This window comes from Melozone crissalis, unplaced genomic scaffold, assembly GCF_028551555.1.
Source record: "Melozone crissalis strain CALT ecotype California unplaced genomic scaffold, PUWL_Pcris_2 ptg000045l_1, whole genome shotgun sequence".
Taxonomy (NCBI): Eukaryota; Metazoa; Chordata; class Aves; order Passeriformes; family Passerellidae; genus Melozone; species Melozone crissalis.
In genome coordinates this window covers 18945019-18972235 of record NW_026535823.1, presented here as the reverse complement: position 1 = coordinate 18972235, position 27217 = coordinate 18945019, and the positions used below count along the sequence as shown (strand labels likewise).

Sequence of the window (27217 nt, the reverse complement as noted above, 5' to 3'; positions counted from 1 at the left end):
AGACATAACTGTTATAAGAGTGTCAGACTCCTCACATTAAAGCAAACACTGAAATTTATCTTGAGTTCATGGGAGGCCAACATGTATCCCAAACCTCAGCTATTCCATCAGGCTATAATCCATGACCTGTATGTTGTCATCAGTGGCCATCTCCATGCTAAAATTGAGATCAGAATCTAAGATTATATTGCTTGCTTCTGGAGTATTTGAGAACTGTGTTACAAAACAGTAAACCACTGTTTCTCAGTCTGGGTATGCCACTGAAATTGCAAATGTACAGGCCACAGCATGTTTGTTTTAGCACTCACTATTTTAGGCTGTTCATAAGGAAACCCTCAAGATAGAACATTCATTTTATAAACTCACCTTTTCACTTTAAGCATCTTGACAGAAAATGTGCTGTTCATGTGCACAGGCAGACAGGCTGTAGCTCCTGTAAGAGATCACTAGAAATAGTTATGCCATGCCAGTGTTCCTGGAGGTGCCATCTCTTTCTGTCCTGTCTGCATCTACTTTCCTCTCATTAGTGGTAAAATTGTAATAGCACTCAAATACTGTAGGTGCTCTCTAGACATTTAAAAAATGGTTCCTCTCCCAGTGTGAACATGGGAGGGAGCATACAAGTGTGAACATGGAGAGTTTGAACATGGAGAGGGAGGATACAAGCAAAGTGAGAGCCCCATTGTGCTCATCCCATCTGAACACTTCTGGCTCTTCAATATTAACATCAAACAGTTTTAACACTGCTAAGAGAATTGGGCCAGCCTGATTTAGTTGTTCCATCGGCTGCTATGTGAGCACCTCCCACATGATGGTGCTGTCCAGCCTGAGCAGCGGGAGGCTGAACCGCGTTTCTTCTTGCCATGGAACGGAGTCTTTCCTGCCGTTCTGTTCTAATCCTCTCTCCAGATATTGGGATGAAGGAGAGCAAATGAAACAACAAGCCTTCTATACAATATCATCTCCTGCCGTGTGGTTGCTACATTTAATCAGGCATATATCTTCTTCCCGAGTTTGTCCTCTGCAGAGCTGCACTGAAAAATAAACTGCAAATAGAAATGCTTTGTGCAGCTGGGTAATGGTTGACACTTACAAACATTGGGACAAACATTTATAACTGCTCTTCCCACTTTATCTCAGATCCTTAGCTTTCACTAAGGGAAACCTCTATCCTCATTTAACCTGCTAGTATTTTGGACAATCAGCGTTCATTTTTGAACACCCTGGGCTAAAGAAGTTTTTCCATCTATTACACATGATATGAAAATACAGCTTATGATTTAAAACTATGAAACATACCTTTAGCTGCATATGAAAATATTATTATAATGATAAGCTACGTAAAGTCACGGACAAAATTTTCACTCATACATGGTGCATTCTGTTGTCTACTTAAAATTATTAATATTTATCTTTCTCTAGAGAAATCTGAAAAAATGTCAAAAAGTGTCAGATCCAGCCAGAGCACCTTGAAAGATTCAAAACCAGCAACAAAGAAACAAAAAGGTAAAACAAAGCTAAGGAATCATGAAAAGGAAAAAGAAACACATCTTGGTATGTAAGGTACAGCAAAAATGAAACAAGCACCAACCTGGGCTCACATGAGAGCTACCTTAATTATTTGGGCCCCATGCATTAAAAAAACATGAGATCAATTAGAATATGCTATTTTATATAAATAACTGGGAGAGGTAAAATTACTCATTATAGTTCTGTAACCAACACTGATAATATCATGTCCTTATATTTCAGGTAAACAAGATGAAGTTGATCTTTCTATGGCCAGTATAGGTAAGTGCTATGATGACTGAGCTTTAAAGCAGTAGTTCTGGAATACTCAAAGCAGTTTGAAGTTTCAGTGTTACTAATGCAGAGAATAAAAAGAAAATATTTTTTAATGAATGGGAAAAATAGAAACTATTTAGAAATGCAGCTATCACAGTAATTACAGTGGCTCTCTGAGTAGCAGGCAGTGCAGCAGGTAACAGGTTTGGGGTTTAGAAGAGGTTTTTTTCTTGGTTTGAGAGGAGTTGGGATAGAGGGAAATAAGCATCCTAACAGAATTATAGGGTGCAAAATCTTTGCATTTAGAAATAGTTTAGCAAATGAAGGAAAAGCATGATTATTTTAATAATTCATTAATCTTTGATCTTTTTCGAACCATTATTAAATTTCATGAAAAGATTATTTTAGCATACCACTTGTGGTTCCTAATCATAGATACCAATAGACATTGATTAGCATCTTTTTTTTCTTTGTAAGGGAAAAAAATAACCATTTAAAAGTCACAATTAGGTTTATGTTCAAGTAAAGTTAGGTTTTAAGCATGGCCATAATTAAGGGCTAAAAGTATGCAATTATCCAAATTTAAATATATTCCTTTTTCTTAGACACCAAATGATTTCCAATGTTTTGTTATTTTCCATATTTCTGGTTGTATTTTTCTTCTGACCCAATTTGTGCAATTATCCCTCAGATATAACTTCAATTGATACCAAAGTAAAATTTATCTGTCGTTTACAGGAACAGTCCAAAGGGTTATCTTATTAATTGGCTTGCAACAATACAGCTTTTATTGTTAAAAGCTAAAACAGAGTGGCAAACAAGGGGTACACAAACTTGGAATTCTAAAAGAAACTGTAAATCACTTGTTTTCCTCCATAATCCTATGAGCACTGCGTGAAAATTGTTCTCTGGTTAGCATCACCAAAATGGCTAAGCTGCAGTTTATGAAAATGCACAAAAAGTGATCCCTCTGATGATTAAAGTGGTACTTTAAAAATGTGCTTTCAGTGTTCCAGGAGATAGTAAGAGAGAATTGTACCTCCACCTGCTGGCAAATAAGGTTAGAGATCTAAGAGCTAAACCAGTGCCAGGAACCTGGTGCTGAAAGCAGGAAAACAACACGGCTGTAAGCAAACTCTGCCTGTGCAAGATTTAAACACCGTGCACACACTCCTTAGGCCTGCAAGTGTTCTTTACTTCTTCCTTAGAGTTTCTTGGTCTTTTATGGAGATCTCCTAGCACTAAGAGCTGCTTTTACAAATGATACAGGTATAATTTACAAATAGAAAAACAACGTGAAGCCTATGATCAGATGTTACACACTTTTTACTGGAAAAGAGCATTCAATAAAAATATTTATAATGTAAGAACTCCAGTATCAGCTCCTTATATTATAGATTCTGTTAAAAATTATATTCTGCAATATAGAATTTTAATTCTTTAGACTGAAAGGTATAATTTTAATTCTGATAATTTCTTTGTTTTTAGTTTGGGCTTATAGCAATAGGGAGTTGAAAAAAATGTACTTAGAGTATTTGTATTACTCTGTTTCCTCTTGTAGTAATGTCCATTGTATTCTTGCTTAACTTTAATGCATGCTTGTATTGTTTCATTTGGCAATGAAACCTACAGCTCTTTAAAAAGATTTTTTTCAGCATTAGCATTTGTGCACAAGGCTTACACATGATTCAGCATTTAAAGAACAGCACCATAAAAGCTTATTGTAACAAACAATAATGTCTAAACCAAACATTACTCCTGGCTGGGATTTTTGAGGTCTGGTGTTACCAACAGTGAGTTTGGACCAGATGACTTGGAGGTCTTTGCAATCAACATCCCTATGATTCTGTATTTTTTGGAAGCATCCACACAGAAATCCTGGAAATCTCCAAGATATCAAAAAGGAAAATCATGTATTATTGATTACAGCTTGTGATGAAAGTGAACTAATGGCCTGTGCATGCTACAGATTGTATGTGCTATGAAATAAGTAGTGGACACTAAGTAATCCATACTTGGAACAGTGCAGCATGCACCAGAAACATCAGGCATGCCATTAATTTTAGTGATGACTGTGGCAGAGCAGATGCAGTGGAGTAGCAGCACTGAAAGATTTTAAAGGATAAATGTCAGATTCATCAAACATAATGTATTATGTGATAGGATTATGCAGAGATTAAGGAGGATTTACCATTTTGTGAGTCCTTGTTGGCTTAGATTAGAGATGACTTCTCAAAACATGCTGACACAGCTGGTCACAATCATCATTTGAGGTATGTCAACTTCTCTTCAAGGCATGCACAAAGAGGAAAAGCCCCACAGGTGCCGGGAATTAGGATAAAATACTAAGTGATTTAAACTAAGAGACTGAAACAAAGAGAGAAAGTATCACCTATTATCACAGCCAGCACATTTCAGTTCAGTAAAACAGTATACACATCCCTAAGTCTTTTAGTTTCCAGTTCACCAAAAAGACGAACATCTCCTAACCTGCCCAGGCAAAAATGTAGTGGCCTTCATGAGGAATGCTCTTACTGGGCAGCTGAGACAGAGCATGAGTCTGCTAGCAGGGCAGTGCAGCAAAGGAGGAGTCTCAGGGGCAGGAATCTACTGGCTGGGCCTAGAGGGATCTTGGCCCCTTAGAGCTGTCATGCAGCTGGAGACAGAAGATGTGAGGTGTAAGAAAGGCCAGCATTACACACATTGCCCTACTCACACACAGCTGGCACACACAGTGAGAAGCACTGCATGCTATCCCCAGACTGAGTGTTGGCAGAGCACAGCTGACAGGTCACCTAACTGCATCCAGCCTCCCCCAAAACAATGCAGATATCCATGCTAGCACAAAGATAAGCAATATCTTATTCTGAGTTAATATGAATGAACCTAACAGACATCGTGTGTGTAGAAAACAACATTCTTCAGTAGAACTGAAAATAAATATCCGACTTTAATCTCAGTGAGCTTGCTTTAGTCTCATTTGATTGGTGAGGAATAGTCTCTCCTGCACTCTGAACTCAATGGAAGCAAGATGAAAGTCCAAAATCAGAAAAGCATCCTCACCTAGATTTGGCTTAATGTGGTGCTGCCCTATAAGGAAGGACCACAGGGTATTTATTCAAAGACTTTCTTAAGTCAGAACCATGCAGTTTTGCCCTTAATATATTAAAACCAACCCCTTAAAGATTTTTCACTGAAGTTGTTAATTACCTGTTCATCAAAAGAAAAAAAGCTCCCCATACCAGGGAAATCATATTCATTATGTGCAAAATGTTGGGTAGAGTATTTTCAAAGATTAATAAAGTAAATATAATTTGTATTTCACGCCTTCCAAAATACCAAAAACAAAGCCGAGAGATTCAAAGGCATAGGTGAGAGATTCAAAGGCATTATGCTAGAAACAGTAAAGACATAGACTTATCAAAGTATACATGCATGTTTAAACAACACTCACGTAATTTTGCTTTTTTTCAAAGGCCACCCAGAAATCTTTCCTTTGCTTTTGACTGAAAAGACCCAAGAAATTTTTAATTGCCGACCTGACGAAGATGTCACAGAAGAAAATAATTTCAAGTGTATTAAAAAAGAGGACATAATTCAAGACATGAAAACAAGAGCTAAATCTTCTGATTTCCTCCCTTTCAAAAAAGTTATCCTAGTATGTAGCATATTTCATTCTCTCTTTAAGACTTATGCTCTCAGAGTGTCCATTCTTTTGGAGAGTGGGTCTGTTCTTGTTTGGCTCTGTGTAAACACACTGATGCTGTAATATCTGAGTGCTAGAGGTCATGGACTGTTGTTGACTCTAAGTTTCTCATGGCTTGCCATGCTTTTTTTTTTACCAGCTTCAGATTGAAAATATGCTAAAAGTAACATCTATTAGTTTTGATTCTGTGAACTGACAGAGCTCCACACATTTGGCTTCCTCTAATTCATGGCCTATGTATTGAGAATCATTAAAACAGTTTATTTTCTGTTTAATTGTCTGTATAAAAGATTAGTTTTGTCCCAGACTTATTTTTATTACAAAATAAACCCCCATCTATTCCTTTCAATTGGCACATTAAATTCTCCACTAAGAATACAAAATTAACCTAACACACTAAATTGGTGGTAGCTTTTCCAGTCACAACTTTATGTTTATTTTGAGTATTAATTTGTTTTCAGTTTTCCACTAATTTTTTTCATTAAAATAGGAATATCCAGGGGAAGAACTCTTGGTAGTTTTTGATCCAAGCTCACAGTATGGACAGAACTTTTATATTGTTGCTTCTGAAGAAGCCAAGGAAAACTTTCTAAAGGTAAAATCCAAGTATAACAGAGCATTGTTCTATCTATAAATATTTTAGAATCTAGTCTTAAGCAAAGATGTCAGGAATAGTATTCTTAAGCACCCAGTATTTCTCTAATGGTTAAGCTGATAATGGAAAAATATGTCTATCACTGTAAAGACATATTTTATTCTGAGAAGGGCTAAATTTAGGTTTTGCATTTTACTTCAGAGGGCCAGTAGAACCCCCACTGCTACATTTTTATCATAAGCATTCATTTTCTCTGCCAATAATCAGTTTTCTCAGACATAAAAATAACAGAAAATAAACATATAGAGCGTTTTCAAAGAAGTATTATACTTATATTTCATAATATCTATTAATATATTCTTCAAATCATGAAAATGTTCTTGAGTTCTAAACAGCTCCAGATAAATAGAACTTGTACACTGCATCATAGGAGAATGTTTATAGAAAGATTATATAATTTTTGAATATGAGTTTGCCATCCAGCATCAGGGAACGAGGAGAAGAAAAAATTAAGAAAAATAAAATGCAGTTCCAGGCTAGAGGATCTAATGGAAAAAATCACTATAAATTCTTTTTATAAAAAATTATTTGCTTTCAAGACAACAGTCTCTCTTTAATAATTAAATATTAAATATTATTGGAAAATTCTAATGCACAAATGAACAGGACCTAAGCCAGCCCTGCCCAGGGGCACAGTATACCCAGACTCACTGCTCTGAGACAAAATAAAGAATGTGTGATTAAGACTGAAACCTGAGTTTCTAGTTAATACTTACATTTCTGTAACAATTTTTTGAAAAAGTACCATTTCTCACTGTTTGATATCACAGTCTTTAGAAGCTGCAGAAGAAAAAGAAGAAACAGAAGAAGAAAACATAGAGGAAACTCCAGAGCCCCGCAAACCTTGGGTTTCCCTTGGCAGCGAAAAGGAAGTTGAAGAAGAATCTCTTATAGAAAGGGAGACAAAGGTCAGAATCAACAGATGTTAGTCAATGAAATAAATATAAAACTCCTATGTTTATTTTAAAAAAGCAACAAGTCAGGAACTTGGAAGCTGCAATCCTAGTTTTTCTTGAGGTTTTTCAAGAAAACTAACAGAGAGAAATACAGACATATCTAAACTTTTAACAAAAGCTGAAAGTGCTGCAGAAGCTTTTATTTTGAACTCTATTCTCTAAGTCTTGCAAATTAGGCATGTATCACCACCTTGGACATAACCACTTTTTAAGGCTTAAGGTCAGAAGTCCTGATAATTTTTGCTCATTGGCAGCTCTGCCACTTTTTGCTCAATTTACCAAGTGGCCAGATGCCAATGGGAGTCATTGCTCTGTTTCCATGTAGCTCAGGGAACAGTTCTAGTACATGAATGGCATTTAAGTAACATGCAACAGTCTTTAAGTATCCATAGGTATTATAAGCTGACTTTACAGAAGGACATATTTGATTAATTACATCTACAGATTATACATATATATATAGAGAGAGAGAGAGAGAGAAAGAGATTATATGTCCAAAAACTACATCCACTCACAGCTGTCAGCTAATTGGTGATGTGTGGGGCATCTCTAAGTATCTAACTGTCCATGAGTGATTTTTACTTGGTACCCAAGTCCCTCTTCAGGGAAGACTGGCTAAGTTTTGATAGTTCTCAGCAACTGAACATCTTGCATACACCTAAAATAATGTCTGATTGCTCTAAAGCTATTTCATAGTCATTTAATTTAATACATGCACAGTCCAAGAATTCCATATTCTGCATTCTGCATTGCTGGCAAGGTTCACTCACAAGTATTTTAGCTTACTTTCCTTTCCAATTCTGTGGGAGGTGCTGGGGAAAAGTACCTGGATATGAAACCAAGACAAATCAACACCTCTCTACTGCCTGAAATCAAGTGCCTACTTCTCTTTGTGGACAGAAGTCAAGACACATCCTTCTCAACATAAGGAAACCTTCTCAGCATAAGGAAATTCCTCTGAACTTCCACCAAAAGGGAAGAGCTGAAAACTAGATTTTGGAAGCCTAATTCATATTACATAAGGCTTTCTGTAAATCAATTAATTAAGTGTGCGGTTTTGATACTGGATGAATTAGAAAATGTAATTCTTTTTCCTCCTAGCAGTAATCCAAAAATGCTACAATTTCTAGTTTTACAAATACAAACCTGTCTTCTATTACATATGTAGTTTATTTATAAGAGCACTTCAGAATTTCAAAATGCAGAAATATGAATAAACTCAGTGCAGAAATTGTTAAGGGAACTAATTCTACCATTATATGAATGCAGCCATTTTAAAGAATGAGCTTTCCAAAAGCTTTCTCTGTTTTCAGCTATGGAAATGTATCTTTTGCAGATTAAGTACAAGATCTCTCGAGTTCGCAGGCAGTTTGGTGCACCCATTACATTTACTGACAAGAATGCTGCAGATGACAAAGAGAGCTATGCTGAATGCACAGCCTATGAAGACAATACTTTCAGTATTAAACTGCTTGAAAGGGATGTGGGGGTGCAAATGGTTCCAAAACTAAGAGAAGCTACTACTCAGACAAAATGGTAAGCATGAGAAAACATTTATCAGCTGATTTATTAAGCTATGCACTGTTTCTTATCTCAACTAAAATTCTGGAGTTACTCAGTTATAAACTGACTAATAGAAAAAAATTGGATGCTCTGTTTGCATATTTTTTCTTAAATATTTTTAAGTGTCTAGAAAAACTATGTATTTTAATTTTACACATTACATAGGCTTGTGTCTTTGAAATGTTTTCTATACTTACATTCAAATTTATTCCAACTGGGTAGGACGTATCCAAAAAATGCATCCACGCAGTATTATCCAAGGCAGTTGTCAAATGAAGCAAAAGCAGAGAGTCTGTCATCTCAGAGGCTGAAAAAATTTCTTACAGCAGTACGTTTAAGGTAAAATTATTGCAGCAGTACATTTGAAGACTACCTGAAATAATACAGAACACAAGCAAGTACTCTTGTCTGAATGGATCATTAGTCTAGTCAAAGACCAATTTTATTTTATGTTTCTATATACTTTTTTCCTTTTTTATTATTATAATATTAACAAACAATAACTTAATACTTCTTTATGTGAAAATAACCATGATGTCTATGTGCTATACAGATATGAATGTTGCTTTACATAGATATCAGAACTGCTAAAGTTAATAGTGATACATGTTTTCAAACAAACTGCAAAACTTCCCACTCATCAGATGGCTGTGCAGTGAGCAAAGGTGCTGTCCTACCCCTGACTATGCCCTTAGCCATGTCCCATTAAGTGGGACAAATCCTACTTAATGACATTTTTTGCACGAAGAATTGGACAATTGCTCTGTACTTGGCCCACAAAGAACTGAAGCTAAATTCTTGATACAGTAGCTATTTCTGCTTAAACCGAAGATTGTTTCCTTGCAGTGATACAGCACTGAGGAATTAACGCTTGATTTTTAAACTAATGTGACCATAATTTTGTGAAAAACAGAAACGACCTCTTTACAGAAATATTTGTAATTCTACTACTGAGTAGTCACATCTGGATTATTGAAGTCTTAACTGCTCTTTTCACAAAACAGAGTGGAAATTGCACTGCAGCAAAATGAAATTATGAACGTTTTTTTTGATGATTGGAAGGGCCTTGCAGAAGACCAAGAAGAAGGCAAGCCAGATGTTTATTTTACAGAATACCAAACATTTACAGATGTGCAGTATCTCAAGAACAGAACCATTAGCTGTGTTTGCTGGCATCCAACCATTTATGGTAATGCAGTTATAGTACTGATTTATATGACAGCTATAAAATAGGCATCTTTCATAAAATCATCAACTTTTAAATTTAAAAAGAAATCAAAACTGATTTAGTATCCCTGTTTGTATTGCCAATTTGAGGCAAAATGAAAAATGAGACAAACTCTTTGTAGAATTCATATAGGCCATGCCACGTCCTTTACCCTAATGTACAAGTGGAGATTATAGGTAAGAGAAATTTCCCCCCATGAGGCTCATTTAAGCAGGGTTGTGGTGCCAGACTCTTCAGATGGCCCTGCATAGCACTGTGCTTGTGCCCATGCCTGGCTCTCACAGCAGCCTCATGCTGGTGAGGAATGTCACAGCCACAGCGGGACACAGCTCTGCCAGTGCCAGGGAGCATCACAAGACACACAAAATATAACTCCTGCTCCCTGCTGTGCATCACTGCTCTGCACAACCAGACCCAAAGGCACAGTTAAGTTCCATAAAAATGCCCCAGCTCCCAGCATACTACTAGCCAACACTGCAGCCTGGGTAAGAAAATGAATTGGGTTACAAAGATTTGCTTTCATGGTGGGTGGCCAGGTCTACATGTCTGTCACATCATTTCAGGTGCACTATTACATCATTGAGGAGCATGAGTGAAAAAAGAGGAGTTTTATCCTGATGCATAGGTTCTATGACTCATTTTAAAATAACCTAATGTTAAGTAACGAAAATAGTCTCCTCAAAGCTGATCTGAAAAAAAAGAAATATACATGGTTGGTTTGTTTGGGGTTTCTTTCCTGCTTGGTGGGTTTTTTTCCCTGTATTCAGAAGGTATAAATATAAGTAATTTAGGATAATTATCAATGTGTTGAAACTTGAGTTGTCTCTTTTAAGAAAATTTATTTTCTCTTTTGATTAGGGATTATAGCACTGTCAGCAAGAGAGCAGCCTTCGTATGAAGAAAAAGTAAACCTTTCTAATAAATCATTGCTACAGTCAGTTATACTTCTCTGGAGTATATTTGAGCCTTCCTGCCTCCAGGTATTTAATCATGACTTTTAAATATGCCAAGTATTTAAATAACATGAGAACAAACAAATGGTGTGACTATTTCTCAACTATCTTGTTTTTCTTCTCTCTAGTTGGTGTTGAAGGCTCCTGAAGACATTTGCTGCTTTCAGTTCAGTCCAAGCAATCCAAATTTCATTGCTGGTGGCTGTGTTGATGGACAGGTTTTTCAATCTTTAAAAATAAAATTGCATATTTCTGTATTTTCTTCCAGTATAAAAATAAGGGTGAAGAGATGTACTCAACATCCATAGTAACACAGTGACAGACAGAAGACAGATGTCACAGAGTCCTGAAGCTCTCTTATCCTGGACTGAAGCTATGTCTGGTTATTCCATAGCTGAGCCATTACCATACAATGCTTCTTTGTTGTACTGATAAATAGGTCAAGTCATAAAGACTTGTTTTTAGAGACATATGTAACCTTTCTTCTGATTGCATCAAGCTGAAGAGAAAATACTTTAAAGACTTCACAAATTCTAGTGCAGAAAGTGAATTTCTTCTGTTTCCCCAAACCTCCATGATTTGAAAAAAAAAAAGTGTATTAATGCACATTGTATTAATACACATATACAAATATAATTTGTAATATAATAATTTATCATTGTAGGTTGTATTGTGGGATATTTCTAAACACGAAGAAAGGCTGGAAAGTACAAAGCCTGTTGTTGAGGAAGTCACTGACTCTGCAGAGGGTGAGCCAACAGCAGCAGTGGTGACTGAGGTAACTCTGGTGCTGATGGGTGGATATGGGGCACAGGGGTTCCCCAGCAGGGAGCCCTGCCTGGCACACAGAACACCAGCTGGATCCTGGGCTGCATCCAAAGCAGTGTGGCCAGCAGGACAAGGGAAGGGATTCTGGCCCATACTCTGCTCTGGTGAGGTCCCCCCCAGAGCACTGCATCCAGCTCTGGTACCCCCAACACAAGGAGGACGTGGAACTGTTGGAGCAAGTCCAGAGAAGGGCCACACAGTTGATAAGAGCACTGGAGCACCTCCTCTACAAAGACAAGCTGGGAAAGTTGGGGCTGTTCAGCCTGGAGAAGGTTGCATGAAGGGCTCACAGCAACTTTCCAGGATCTGAAGGGAATCTAGAGGGAAGCCAGAGAAGGACTCTTGGTGTGCAACTGTAGTGACAGGACAATGAGTAATGGCTAAAAATTAAAAGAGAGGAAATTTAGGTTAGATATTCAGAAGAAATTGTTTGTTTTGTGAGGGTGGTGAGACACTGGGATAGGTTGCCCAGGGAGGCTGTGGATGCCCCAACCCTGACAGTGTTCAAAGCCAGGTTGGAAAAGGCCTTGAGCAACCTGGTCTAGTGGGATATGTCCCTGTCCATGGCTGGGGGCTGGGACTAGATAATCTATAAGGTCCACTCCAACCCCTTAACATTCTATGATTCTATGAAATCAAGATAACAGCTATTAATATGTTAAATGCTTCTGTTATAAGTATATTGCAGTGTATCTGTATGTCTGTGGAAGAAAAACAGGCGAGGGTATCCTGACTCAAAAGAGGGGAGTAGATAATCTTTGCAATGAGACACTAGAAAGGAGAAGAAACCTGATGAGTTCATGAAATCAAACCATTATCACAATTATCATGGTATAATTCCTACCTGATTAGTACAGCTTAAAAGGTTTACTGCATTTTGTGCAACTTATGTTTTAGTGAGTCTGTTCTTCAATGGGCACCAATATACCCTCCATTCTAACCTTACAAATCCTGTCAAACACATATTGTTTCTACTGAAAAAAATACTGAAAGTATTCTAGATGTTTATGAACAGAGAAAAGGTAGCTTGGAAGATGAGAAGATGATTTCAGTAGAAAAAGACAGTTAGGAGGACAAGGAGAAGAAAGCCCCAAGAGGAGAGGAGACATTAATGATGTCTGCATATGTGTGGAGGCGTGTTGGAAATCTTTTTAGAGCTTTATATCCAAAGGCCTTTTTTGATACTTTCCTTTTTTTTTTCCTCAAATGGAAGGTATTAGACCCCTAAAAAGTGCTATAAACTGATCTGAAATACATGAAAAAATGTTAACAGAATGCAAAGTAACCTTTTATTCTTTGATCTACTATTTTATTTTGAAAACACACTAAGGTATCTTTTCTTAAAACATTTCTAGCCATCACCTAAGAAGCAAGCCCAGTACAATAGCACAGAGCCAGCTCTAGTGAGAAACTGTGCAGCCTCTCCCACACCATATTGTCATACAAAGCCAGTAACAGATGTACAATGGCTACCATGTAATGTTGAGGTGAGTTTAAAAATTAATTTCTCTTCTTTTTATTGCTTTTCTAATCTACTACCTCAGAAATCCTAATGTAAACTCAAGAGAAAATACTAGAGAGTTAATTATTTGTATTCATTATTTCTCACTGCATTTAGTAAATACTAATAATCTGGTGCTTATTGTTGTGTTCATTGTGCTTTACAACTGTGCTGTGCTCTCAGTCTGATATGAATCTACTAATACTGGAAAAATTTCCATAACTTTATGGACAAGCATAATTCAAAATTATAGTAAGCTTTCCATATTTAAAATGTATTGAATTTCTACAATGAGCAACCTAGACTGTCACTAAGAATTCCAAGCAATAACTTCAATTACCTAAATATCTGGATACCCAAGAATGGCATTATTGTAGTCACCTTACTTTTTCCATTATAGTTTTAAAGCACCAAAGTGCTTATTGTCTATAGGAACACTGGGTACTGATTTACTATCAAAGTATTGCAAATGGTGCTAAATTCATTTGAAATGCAAATGTAGTCAAATGCAAAATAATGACAGTGGAAAAGCAGGCCAAGAAGAAGAAAACTGAAATCTTTAAACGGTTTATGGAAATTATATATCAATTCATTTTTGAAAAAAAATCTAAAACTTCACAGACACTACAGTCCTTAGTGGCATTTCCAGAAAAGTGAGAAAAGGGGGACACATATATCATGAAATGTCAGCTGATCCCTCTGTTCATTATTATTTTATACAGTAATAGTCATGGATACTAACTGGTACCAGATGTAAAGCATGAAGAAAGGGATTGGATAGCAGAACATTGTTGTGGTTTTTGTTGTTTGGGTGGGGTTTTTTAGTCAAACTTTAGGCTCAGAAGGCTGTTTTTGTCTTCATCTGGGATAACAGATACAGGAGACCCATGCTTAATAAATAACACTGACAAAGGAGTCACTTTGCCAGGATTTAGCAACATTACTGGGACATACTTTTGTTATATAAACATGGAATATGTGTCAGCCTTTGCACAACACAGCAGCTTTTATGGCCCAGTTCCTGAAATCAGCAGTTTTATAATTACATATTAATTAAGAAGTATTCAAAGTTATATCCAGAATCTAATTCAGCTTTGCCTGCCTGCATTACTACCATTGTGATTCCAAATAGACAAATTGATTTTTAAGCCTAATTTGGCTTTAAAAAAATAGCCGAAATTTTGCCACATACTTGGTAAGTACAGTTTTTCCCAAAATATGTTTGGTTTTATATACTGGAAGGTAGATTTGATTAGCTTATAATCCCTTGTTACCTCTGACACCTTTCATTTATTTTCCTGAGTAATTAAAATTCATTTGCTATAAACCAATAACTACTTGGTAAATAATAAATAGTATAAAACTTGCAGAACCCCACACACGAAAACTAAACTATTAATAATTAACATTTGAGGGCACCACTACAATCCCACAGTGAGGTCTAGCCAAGTGATAATTTAAGATAGATGACCCATGGTATAAACTTGGCAAAGACACATCACTCCCACTACACTGAACTGTCAATTACTGGCTCTTTGGTTAAACTGCATAATAGAAGTTACAAATATGGAAAATTAAAGAGGTAAGTATTTATCCTGTTAAGTTCATTTAGAATTTTAGATGTGAAGCAAGCAAAGCTGGTATCAGTTCACTCGAAGCATATTTGTAAAATACCTTGACTTTATAACTGCAGATTAATGAGCCCTGATTTCCAAACCTTAGCCAAGCAGAAACAGTGACTTAATTTCTAGTAGCCTGTTTTATGTGTTGAAGTACTTACATATCAGAGTGTGATTTTTGTCTTTCATCATCTTCTTCCCCTGTAATAATTATTACCATTATTTTCAGGAAAACCAAAAGGGTGGTACTTCTGAACACAAAGATGAAAAAAAACTGCAGCTTGTAACCTGCTCCCCTGATTGGCAAGTACAATACATACTCTACAAGAAATCTTCCAGTTTCCTTTGAAAAGATTTATGAGGCATAATCCATAATTTAACTGGCACATTTCTGGATTCCTATCAGCAAATCCTGAGTGGCTGAAATTCTGTATGCAGAAGACAAGCACTTTGCATTCTTGCCCAGTTAAACCCTTTAGAGTAAAGGCATTAAGAGTTTATTAACTGAAAACCCTTGCATACATATGCTTATATTCTGTGTACCCCCTTCAGAAGAGTGTTGATCACACACATTAGCCTGGAAAGCCACATCCCCACACTTACATTTGTTTGTATGACATGCACAAAAAGCTGTTAAAAGATTCCAAGGCTTATTTCTACAGAAATACTTTAAATTATATATAAATTTGGAGACTTAGCTGGCAGAATTACTCGTTGTGAATCTCCTGTTTTGTGGACAAAATAGTCATGATAGTTATATTATTATTCTGTATGAAAGACTAGCAAGGCAGGCAGAATGCAAAAATTGGAAATAAATGTTTACCTTTCATGATGTCAGAAGGCTTAAGGCATCAAGGCTGCATGGGTGGGCTCAATCATATATTTGTTAGTTACATCAAAGGGAGTGTCAGAGAGAGCAAAATTTTATAATGATGCTAAGTTATTTTTCCTAATCAAATAACAGAGAAGACTTTGAAGAATTAAATGAGAAGACTGCAAATGCAGTTCTTAATAAGTTTGCAGTGTAATATAAATAATACACATAGAAGAAATTATTTTTACTACTCACACACCAGGATTCCAAATTGAAAGTATTTGAAGTTAAGAACAGGGAAGTCACTGTAATGTCATACTTGAAGAGCACATGTCCCTGAGCAACTCCTGTTAGAAAAGGGAAAGAGATATCAGCAATGAAGAAAGTTTCATTGGCTATATCAAACCTGTGAGTGAATGTCCAGAGTAGAACAAAAGAAACAATCAGAGGGCTGAAGAGTCCAATGAGATGACAAATATGAGTGGGACCATTTGCCTTGAACATCAGCAAATTAATTGGTACACAAAAACTGGGACTGAACTTCAGTTTGAGTTACTAAATTACCTGCTACAGCCTTCAGGAATTTCACCCAGGCAGTGCCAGTAAGTTCACCCAATAACTGTCCATAAGCAAACTGGATGAATACTGAAAGGGTGAATGAAGAAATATATTTCATCATTTGCAAAAGAAGCAATTAATTATCTAGCCTTTGTCTGACTTTCAGTCTCTATTGTTATATAAGGCTTGAAGATAATAGCTTAAAAAAACCTCAAGCTTTAAAATGTAAGGAAAATTGCATGTAGCTGCAAACCAAAACACTCTAAAATATACATTATACAATTATTTTGCAGCTCAATATTATTTTGGGATATTCCATCCACGGAACGTCGTGAAGAATTTTTATCTGCAAAAATAAAGGAGGAGAAAAGATCTCAGATGCCCCCTGGTGCATATGATGACACTGATGAGGATTTAGATCTCTCCTGGAAACCTCTCATAAAGGTAGTGTCCACAAATACAGAACACAGGGATTGAGCCAAACTGTAGATATGGCCAGAACTCCATAGGAACATATTTTGCTTCCCAACTCTATTTTTTCCAGCAAATTGTGACTTTCTTGTGATTTTCTTTCTGATTATGAAATTAAATACTTCAACATTCCTTTGAAACTTCAATAAAATACATTTTGAAAAGCTAATTCATGAGAAACAGCATGACTGCTTCTAAAAAACTGCAGTAGGTGCAAAAGTAGTTGTGTAAATACTGTAAATTCCTGTCAACCTTTTCAGATGCTCTACTGTCTATCTCAGGGGGTTCCAAATAGTGCAACATGGTCATGATCAGCAGAACCATAATTACCAGCAAACCAACATTCAGTCTCATAAAAACAGTTATAGCAGGTTGTGAAAAAAAAAGTGAGGATGGAAACAATGTTAGGTAAGAAAAAGAAGTTATAATTTTAGACATGCTGATCTGTGCTGCTCAGAATACCTGCAGCTGATACAGTTTTTGAACAAGCAAAAAGTTGGGTTGTTTGGGCTTTTTTGCCAGAAACAAAGCAAAATTCTTACAGGAAGGAGGTAACACAAACACCATTTTTTCCATGCTTGTATGTGAGGCAGCAAATACTGATTGTGGAGTATTACAAACACACTGCAAAGTTCTGTTCCATTACAGCAGAAAGCGATTTAGACTTGTACCTCAAAGATGTGACAAAATGGTTTAGCAAATGCACTTCTTCCTGAGCAGATCAATCTGCGTGAAAGGGATAACGACACAGAGTATGGTCCCACGAGAATCAGTTTCAGGAAACTGCAGTATCGTTTCAAACCCCCAGGTAACATTTTTATTACACCTTACTTACAGAGGAAAATGTTTTTAATAAGCTTATATTTCAGTATATACATAATAAAAGCTGAGCAACAAAATACTGTATAGCCTAACACATCTGGAGAAAAAGATTTCTTAAGTATAGTGGTATTCAGTGTGTCATCTACATGTACTGACTACGAGGAGATGTACATGCAAAAATCCAAACTGAGCAATTCCATATACACAGTGACTCTATCCAGCTTCACTTAAAAGCCTATGCAAATCCCTCACCCAATCTCTTTATCCCTGAAACAATATGTCCTTTTCAGCCATTACAGAAAACTATTTTTAGAAACATAATCCATTCCCTGGAGCAGAGATGTTAGCTCCTGGCTGTGGCAGCTATGGGTGATGTGTAAGGGCAGCTCCCACTGGGACACTGGTGCTGTGTAAAACTGGCACAGAACAGGATGGTGCAACACCCTGAGCGTTGACTGGGTATAAGAAGCACTGACTTCAGAGTTGCAGCAATGGGGAGAATCCACCAGGAAACAGTAAACCTACAGAACTTCTTGAAATTCCCCTTGTCCACAAACCACCTTTCCAGTGTGTAACAAAAAGATGTCACTGTCATTTCCCAGGGAGGGTAAGACCTCGGAGCACACTAAGAGGATCCGTCAAAGAGAGCACATGTGCAGAGATGAGTGTTTCTTCAAGCAGAAATCTGGAACTGCTAGAGAATATATCCACAGACTTTTTTGTTGGAAAAGAAGTAAGTGAAAATAATAATTACCAATGAAAATATTAATCCAAGATGTCTGAAAGACTGAAGAGTTAAATAACAGACTTTTCACAAATGTATGGACTTGCATGTTTTCTTCAGGTATAACTGAAAAGATCTCTCTGAACATGCCACCTTTTACTTCCACTTTATACATTATTAATATTATATTATTATTACATTATTAATACTGTTAGCTACATGCTTAAAAATAATAAACCTCCAATATTCAGTAGACTATGAACCATTACTTTAAGAGCAGAATTAGAAGACATTTCCAAAATATGTTGAGCTTAACCACCTATTAGGATCCAAAGAGTATTTCCTTATTCCAGAACACATAAGATTAGTAATTTTTCTAGTGTCTCCCCACATGTCATATGAAAACATTTATTCTACAGTTTGCCCCCCAACTTAATTTCCCATTAGGAAATTCCAACTATTCATAACCTGCTACCTACCATATGCTACTAAAATCCATCCATTCCATATGGAATTCATATGGAAAATTAGACTCCTTTTTGCTTCCAGTCAGCTTTTCCCCAAATACTGGAGCAAAGTATGAACTATCAAAAGCAAACACCTGATTCTGCAGAAAGGACTGCCTACATTCATCATGGCAAGTAAAGCTGTTTTGGTAATACATAACTGAAAAATGGTGATGCAAAACTATATTGTGTTTTCAGTCACTGGCTGCAAATTCAGGTTCTCATTTACTCAGATCATATTTAATGATGGTGATGTCTTTGCCTGGTATTAAAAGTAGAGAGCCAGACAAGGTTAAGGGATAAGGGGTTTTTACCTCAGTATGTAATAAGGTTCATTACTGGTGCACCACTTTGCCAATGTGACCCAATGCACACATACAACAGATCTTGCATACAATTTATAGACCTTCCAAATTAGCTTATCCCAAATGGGAGACCTGGATGAATGGCATTATATTCCCCTATTTGAGAAATTCCCCATTGATGGGCCAAATCTCCAGTTTACAGGAGATGTTCTAGACAGGACCTTGGTTTCCCAGGTTAGTGTGGGGTTTTCCAGCCTCCTACTACGAGGCCTTTAGGATGTTTGCTCTCCTGGCCTAACAGAACACTAGGACTGTGCTAAATTATTAGACTTAAGGAATTACAAGTCTGCATGCTAAGAATACTGAAGATACATAAAAGTTATATAAAAAGTATATAAAAGAAAAAGCAAAAAATCATCTTGGCATCAGTGGTTATAATTAAGAAAAGTCTCAGCTTAAAAACAAGTCACTTTGAAATAAGCCACCAAGCTCTAACATTAGCATTTGCTTGATTTTTTGACATTACAGGATGGAGAAGTTGTTTATTCTGAATGGAAAAAGAAAATTGATGCTAATACAGCAAAACCAGTTAGTAAGTTCAAGCTTCTCAATGCTTGTTTAAGCCTTAATATATGACTAACTTGAAAATATTTGTGTCTATACTTCATCTTTTTAAGGTTCTTACTCATAGCTCTAATAGTCTCTCTCACTGATAACACCTGGATTTAACAGTACACCCTCAAAAGTGCAAGCACTTTAGCTGGCATGAGAAAATAGTACAAAGATATTGGCACAAATCATGAAAGTAACTAGATTTGTGGCAAATCCAATTCCTGTACCTTGTGAGTAAAAAGAAGAGGCTGATATCTTCCAGGGCTGTGGTAGGTCCTGCACTCCTGTTTCTTGATCCCTAAGGCACTAGTAACAAGCAACTGCCTTTTTCCTCCAATAGGTCAGAAGCACTCCCAGAAATACTCCCTCCACACTGAAACTATCAACACTCTCCAGAAATCTCCATTTTTTAAAGACATCCTTCTAAGCATTGGAGGCCAGAGGTTTGCCATTTGGAAAGAAGGAGTTACAGTAAGTTACTTTAACACAGCTGTAACATTTGTGATAGGTGTACAAGAGTACAGTCCTGCTATAACAGGCTCAGAGGCTGTATTTTCAGAAACATGTAAGTCATGAAGCTTCATATCTTCAAACAGATATAAAAGAAGCTTTCCATCTTCACATCAGAAAACTATTTTAGATAGAGCTCAGTAGACTTGCCTTTTACAGAAAAAGTGAAGTGACTTTCTTAAATGCCAACCTTGTAAAAGGCATAGCTTACCAACTATTCATTTCTCCTGCTAGGGAAATGCCTGCTGAACAAATCTGAAGAAGTTGTATTTTAGGACAAGGTTATTTCAGCACATGAAAACAAAGAAACGTGGGGGTTTTTTAAGGGTCTCATGCAGGAACCCAGGTTATCTGCACCTGAAAAAATCTCCAGACCCCAGGTTTTAACAGCAGACAGACAGATTACCTGAAGAGACTGGAAGTGAGATACCAGGGGTTTTATTTCCCCACAATCCTTTTTATCTGCAGCAGGTTGCAGGAATTTTGCCATTGATATAATTTTTGTAATGGGACCATTTAAATGGTGAGCATTTTCCAAGACAGAAGATCTGAAATAGTGACTTGATAGTGCTGTTTAATTGTCTATCTGGTCTATCTTTTGTTTTACAAAAAAAATTAAGAATGGACCAATCCTTCAGTCAAGCTGCTCTGCAGGAAGATACACTGCAGGACAATGGTCCTTAACAAGACCAGGAGTTTTCTTCCTTGGCAGAGACAATGGAAGTATAGATATTTGGGACTTACTGAAGAAAACTCATGAGCCATCTCATTTCCAGAACATCTCTAAATCAATCATCACTTGCATCAGCCCCTCCATTGCCTCAGGTATGTGGGTGGTGATTGTGTTTTATTGTGCTACACTGTTTGCAAAATGGCTCATGACTCTGAATTACACAAATCTTACTACAAATGATCTTATATATAAGTACATACTTCCACAAATTTAACACTCTACATACAAAAATGGATACTTCAGTTCTAAGTGTACTATCATGGCATAAAGGCAACTAAAAATATTTAATTTTTTTAAAAAGTATTTTAAAAGAAAAACTTGAAAGGGATTAATGAAATAACAGAGCAAGAAGGTTGTTTTTTTTGCTGCAGTGAACAACAAACTAAAAAGACCAGAAAAAAAACAAGAACTGTCTGTAGCTTGTCTTTGGGTGGATGTTCACGTTGCTGGTGGAATTTGGATTGTTTATACTTTTTTTGTCAAATATCTTTCAGCAGAGCAGCATTTTCTGGCTGTTTCTGACAATCTTGGAGTTCTGCACATTTTGGAAATCTGTCAAACATTATGTCAACCTCCAAGTAATGAGGTTAGTAAGAATTTTTATTAAATCTCTTTGACACTTTATCCTGAAAACTCCAACACAAAAACAAGTCTGCATCTTCAGATAATGGCAATTAATCTGAGATCAGTACAGCCATATTCTCCAAAGATCACCTGTAGCCAAACTGGCTTTGTACAGAGCTTAGATAAGAGTCAGCTAAAGGAAATCTCAGTGATAAGTGGCAGAATTCCACTGTTCCAACCTGGCTACATGAAACCACAATTAAGAGGCCAGCATTTTTGTCACATCCATAAAATGACACCTTTCATGCAGTAAAACAATGTTTTAGAGTGCATAGCAATGTATATATATTGAATTATTTTATCTTTACACATTCTTGTCCACATTTGTGTTAATTTTTTTTCCTTATAATTTGGACATTCAATTTACATGTCTTTATATCTGGTTCTGGTTCAGTGAAAGCACATTTTGAAAGCTGTTACTAACATTCCCACTCATTCACGCTCTTGAAATAAGAACCATCTGTACCAAAAGGCCATGGGAACAATGCAAGCAGTTTTAATTTCCCTTTTTTTTCTACATAGTTTTCAGTTTTTCTTTTCCTCCACCTCCCAGACAAAGATCCAGCTAGTGTGTCAGTCTAGCAGTCTTGCCTCCTGCCTAGTCTGTTACTCTTACACCACAAAACCATCTTCCCATTCTCCTGCAGTGTAATGTTTATGTAGCCACTTAAATAGTTTGTAAACATCCCATAAAGGCTTGCCATGCACAGAGATGCAGTAGGCAGCAATAAAACATCTCATCAGCAGCTTCATTTTAGTAAAAACAACTGCTCCAAAGCAAGGCAGGAGCTGACTGATCTGAGGAAACACATTGCTTCAGATTACCTGTGCTTTGGAACCAAACTCTTTAGGGTGCAGAATTATCAACCAAAGAACAGCCACTAATATTTAGATTATGTTCATTGTAACTGAAGTATTCACTGAAAAACACTAGGCTGTTGAAGAGACTAATAAAAAGTAAAACACAGAATCCCAGATAAAATAAATGCAAAATGTACTACCAAAGTATGGTAGTTGATGGTTTCTTTGTGCCTGAAGTTTGTCACACCTTTGAATTGTTTTTCTGCAAACTACTGGGATAAATAGAGATATCTCTATTTCCAATTTGGATAAAATATGAATACCATTCAGATCATCAGCAAGAGATCTGTGTCTTTCAGCACGTAGTGACCCTTGTTTGTCACTGTGTTTACAGCATGCCAAAGTACTTGATTACTTCAAAAGAGAAGTCAAATATCTGAAGCACTGTGAAGAGGAGTTTGAAGAGTATCAAAAGTTTCAAGCCAAAACAGAAATGAAATTGAACTGGAGACAGAGAGACAGAAAACAGTATGTTACATTTGGAATTAAAATGTTCTATATTTCTTTTTATCTTTAAAATGCACCTGTATTGCTAGACAGGATTTTCCACAAAAAATCAGGATGGGCATAATCAGAATTGTTTAGCAGTTCTTTATTTCATATCTATGGTTCTTAAGAATGGAAAAGGTGGTCCCAGTTCATGTGGTACATTTCTTGGTCAAATGAACCCCCCTGCAAGAGCATTAGAGCCTATGGACAATTAACAACTATAAATTTGCTTTTCATTTTACACCAGTTGCTTGGTCAAAGAATTACATTTTATCAACTTCCCTATAAACTTCCCTATTGCTCCTTCAAGCAAGGATGGATTCCAGCCTTCACTTCTTTACATAAAAATTTTGCTTATCCATTTTTTGGTAAACGGTTTAATACTAAATAACTAAACTGTCATAATAACTAAACTGCCATTTCTCTGGTTGATTGATGTAGCCCATGGTGATGCCTATTTTCATTAATTTGTGACAGCACTGGCACAATCCACTAGAAAAGCAATGGGGTCACATACAGTTTCAAAGCTTAACAGTGCATTATTGCCTGGTTTGTTTCTTTGCTTCCAGATTATGACTACTGCAGAAAAGAGAAGAAGAGATGGAGGATCAAGAAAATGCACATTATACTGTGTTTCTAGAGATGGAGAAGCAGACAGTAATGGATTTAGAAACAAGAAGTACTTTCCTCACTGGATGCTTAGAGCCCATTATCCCCCTTAAAACCAGCAAGCTTCTTATTGAAAGACCTCTATTTCAGCAGAATGTGTTTAGCTTTGGAAATAAAGAATCTTGCAGCAAGAGATTATTGTTTCATTAACCTTATCTATTTGTTTGCTCACAGTGTGGTTAAAGAACAATTGATTTGGACCCAGTTTCCCCACTATTTTTCCTTAATACTGTTATAATGAATATTCTCTTTAAATAATAGTTTTCAAAGCTCTGTCAGGACTCTGAACTACTTTTACTTGCTATCATCAGTTTACAAACATATTGTTACTTAATCCTGGCAAGTCCTTACAAATAGAAAACCAAGTCCATTAAAATATATTGTTCCCTCAAATAAATCAGTATTATTTAGAAGAAACAGCTTTTAGTAAGCTCACTGTAGCTGTGCATTTCTGTCAAAAGACAATTACCCCTCAGAGAGATCAAATGGTGTTATACAGAAGTTTTAATATTTACCAGTGTAAATAAGTAACAGCTCATGCATATTAATGCCCACTCTCCATCCAGAGAGGACTCTCTGGTAAGTGCTTCTGCTGCTACTTCAATAGCCAGGTCAGACACCATGTAACTGAGCAGAGCCTGTCAGGCAGAAATTAAATCTATCAGAGGAGGACAGATTAAACCCTATACGGGTGAGTTCACTCTTTCCATGACTCACCAAACTGTTTGAGGGTCACAGACTCCTGTCAAACAAATGTCCATGTGGTCACAGTAGACACTAAAGCACAAAAGACAACTGACACACAGGGGATTTGCAGAAAGGATCTTCAGCTGACAAGCAATAGCCAGCGCCAGTGCTCTGCTTCATCAGAGTAAAGCACAGCCAAAGAGAAAACAGGATCAGTGTGAGGCTCCTGCATCCCAAAATAAACACTGCAAAGTGGGGTTAGGCAGTGTTAAAGACATGGCCCTTCAATTTTCTACAGCCAGGATCTCTCTATCATGTACTTTTAGCACTTTGATTGAACTTTGGTCAGATTAAGAGAGGTTTGGAGCCAATAGATAGGACTTGGTTTGAAAAATGGTCTCTTGTTTGTTACTTTGAAGTTTAAATATTATAGCAATATTCCTTGTCCTCACGTTGAACTAGTTCTAAATTAAAACCAAGGAAAATTCAACAAGCACATCCCTAGCACCTGCAGCACACTGTTTGCAGTCAGAGTGCAAACAGGAAGAGAACACTGCTCCTCTGCTAAATCAATATTTAACTAACAAACAGCCTGCTCTACACAGATATGTAAACATCATACAACTGACTAATTAAAAAGCTCACCTATTATCAGGCTTGGACTTCATTAGCACACCACCTCAGAGCATCTTCCACACATTTCTTTTGATTAACAGGGCTGCAAACTACATATAAATCAGTCAATCAGATGGCCATGGCTTATCTGGAAAGCCCAGCCAACCCCCTCCACTGCAGCTCTGTCACTACTCCCCAGAAGAGGCAGCAGCCTCAATAGGAGCCTTGTTCCCCACCACAGAGGCACTCTTAACAGTTTTGATTTAAAAAATATCCCAAAAGACAGAGGGATTTCAGATGGGCTTTCCTAACAGCAAGGCCAAAGAGACAGCAGATCAGGATTCTGCTTATCAGAATCCCTCCCTACAGCAGTTTGGGGAGCTGCAGGAATGACCAATGGAAAGGGAGTCATCTTCCTGAGAGCCATTTTCCTCCTCATCTCTGTTCCCAAGTAACACAGGAGACATGAGATTAGACATCCCACCAGGATCCTTTCATCTAACACACTTCTAGATGTTCAAATACCTGCAGGGCCAGCTTTGCATCATCTCCCGTCGGGCCGTTGCAGCTCTGCCCTGAAGATGTTAAGGCACATCACAGGTTTTCCTGCTTGGTTCTAAGCAGAATGGAAACAGTAAATTCATTATGCAGGATGACATTTAAATAAAATGTATCAGTTACATGACAGTGTAACATCAGTCTCCCTCACACCCCAAATAACCATCTTTCAGCTGGTGTTAGCTGCAGAATGTGAGACAACAGCTTCCGATACCAAAATACACCTCCTGTCGAGAATGCCAATATCCCCATCCTTGGGATGGGGATGAAGGGGAAGGGGTTAAGATCTGACAGGGGAAATACCACACATGTCTCTGCTTTATCAGATTTATAGATTTATTCTGTAAAACTCCTATATATCCATTGGGGATGTTTCCCTCTGTTTTTAGAACGTGTCTAAACTGCAGATCCATTTCTTGTCTGGTGCATTAACAAACATACACATAGGTTACACATTTGGAAAAGACAAATGTAAATATCTGAAGTTTCTGAGCATGTAGGTCCCCAGTGGCTTAAGCCAGCCTGAGGTCATGCCACCCCACACCATCCCCACCTACCTCTTGCATGCTCCTGTAATGAGCACTCTGGGAAGCTAATAGAGGGAAAAGCAAAAAGGTGGATCAGCCACACAGCACCAACACTGTTTGGAATGTGGAAAATCCTATTTAAACAAACAGGAAAGGATTAAAACTCTACAAATGGCCCTAGTTCACTCCTAAATCCACTGAAGTGTATCATATCCCTAACCCCTGGCAGCAAAGAAAGCACAGACCTACCTTTGCATTTCTGCTTTTCCCTGGGGACTACAAACTACAATTCTTGGTTGTGACCCATCCCTGCACATAGCCATCAGTGGCTTGTGCTTGGGTAAAACCATCTGTTTGTGATTTTGGTGCGAGCCCCGCAACTGCCTCTGTAAAAGCACCCACACCCATTTTCTTTACCTGGAAGCAGAGGTCACACCTGAAGGAAGTCCACGGACTCCAAGGACAATTTGCTCTCTGAACTCCACTGCAGGCTGTCCCTCTGCTGTTAACTCTTCCAGTCCTGGTGAACAGGAGCTGCTCCTGGTGCCAAAGGAGTCTCACCCAGCAGCCAACAGCACGGGTCAGCGCAGCAAAGGAGGCTGCTGGCTGTGGCCACAGGGCTGGAGGAGCTCTGCCCTGCATCCACACACAGCCAGAGGCCGCCCTTTTGTGTAAAAAACTTAATTACTGCTTTGGCAGAAGCAGGTTGTTTTAATCTCCCAATTTAGTGTTCCTAGATTAAGGTAATTCCCACAGTAATCCTGTTCCTTAAGAATCTGTAACAATCACAAAAAGAATGCAGCTTGACCAGATTCTATAACTCACTATATGAAATATAACAGTCTCTATAAGAATATATATATATATAAGGAATAACATAACAAAATACCACTTGGGAAATATCTCATTAAAGGAGGATTTCTAAGATATAAGATGTGTTTTACAAATTGTTATGACTAAATTACCAGGAAATGTTACAGTAATGCAATATATTAATGTATTTTAATTACCTCATGATATTAACATGAATACAATTTATGGAGTCACTAATTTCCACTGTTGTAATATTAAAATACTAAAGTTGACAGAGTTACAGAGCCGTCCTGGAGGAAAAGCTTACGTGCATTCAAGAGGTGACCACTTGCCTCATCTGGATTATTACAGGCAATGAAAGATTAATAAGTAAATTTAAATGCAAACATCTTTCAAAGGGTGCTAATGGAGTAGTGGCTTGTTTTTAATTACCTAATTCAAACATTGGGTCAATCTGGACATGACAACAGAACAAAACATCTGAAAAGCTAAATGTCTTTATATAATTAATTCACATGTTCAGCC

The 27217-nt window shown here is 37.2% G+C and overlaps 1 protein-coding gene across 1 annotated transcript; it reads left to right on the top strand.

The window, feature by feature from the left end:
* The first annotated feature begins 1424 nt into the window (after window positions 1–1424).
* On the top strand, window positions 1425–23628 carry DNAI3 (dynein axonemal intermediate chain 3). Its single transcript, XM_054285799.1, has 21 exons — window positions 1425–1506; window positions 1753–1791; window positions 5262–5443; window positions 5982–6086; window positions 6917–7054; window positions 8439–8638; window positions 8888–9004; window positions 9670–9854; window positions 10752–10873; window positions 10975–11064; window positions 11511–11624; window positions 13030–13161; window positions 15024–15097; window positions 16460–16610; window positions 17358–17445; window positions 18062–18192; window positions 19523–19586; window positions 19947–20077; window positions 20737–20941; window positions 21344–21435; window positions 23393–23628. Exons 1-21 carry the CDS (start codon window positions 1437–1439, stop codon window positions 23543–23545), a joined length of 2583 nt encoding a protein of 860 aa, XP_054141774.1. The 5' UTR covers window positions 1425–1436; the 3' UTR covers window positions 23546–23628.
* The last annotated feature ends 3589 nt before the right edge of the window (window positions 23629–27217 follow it).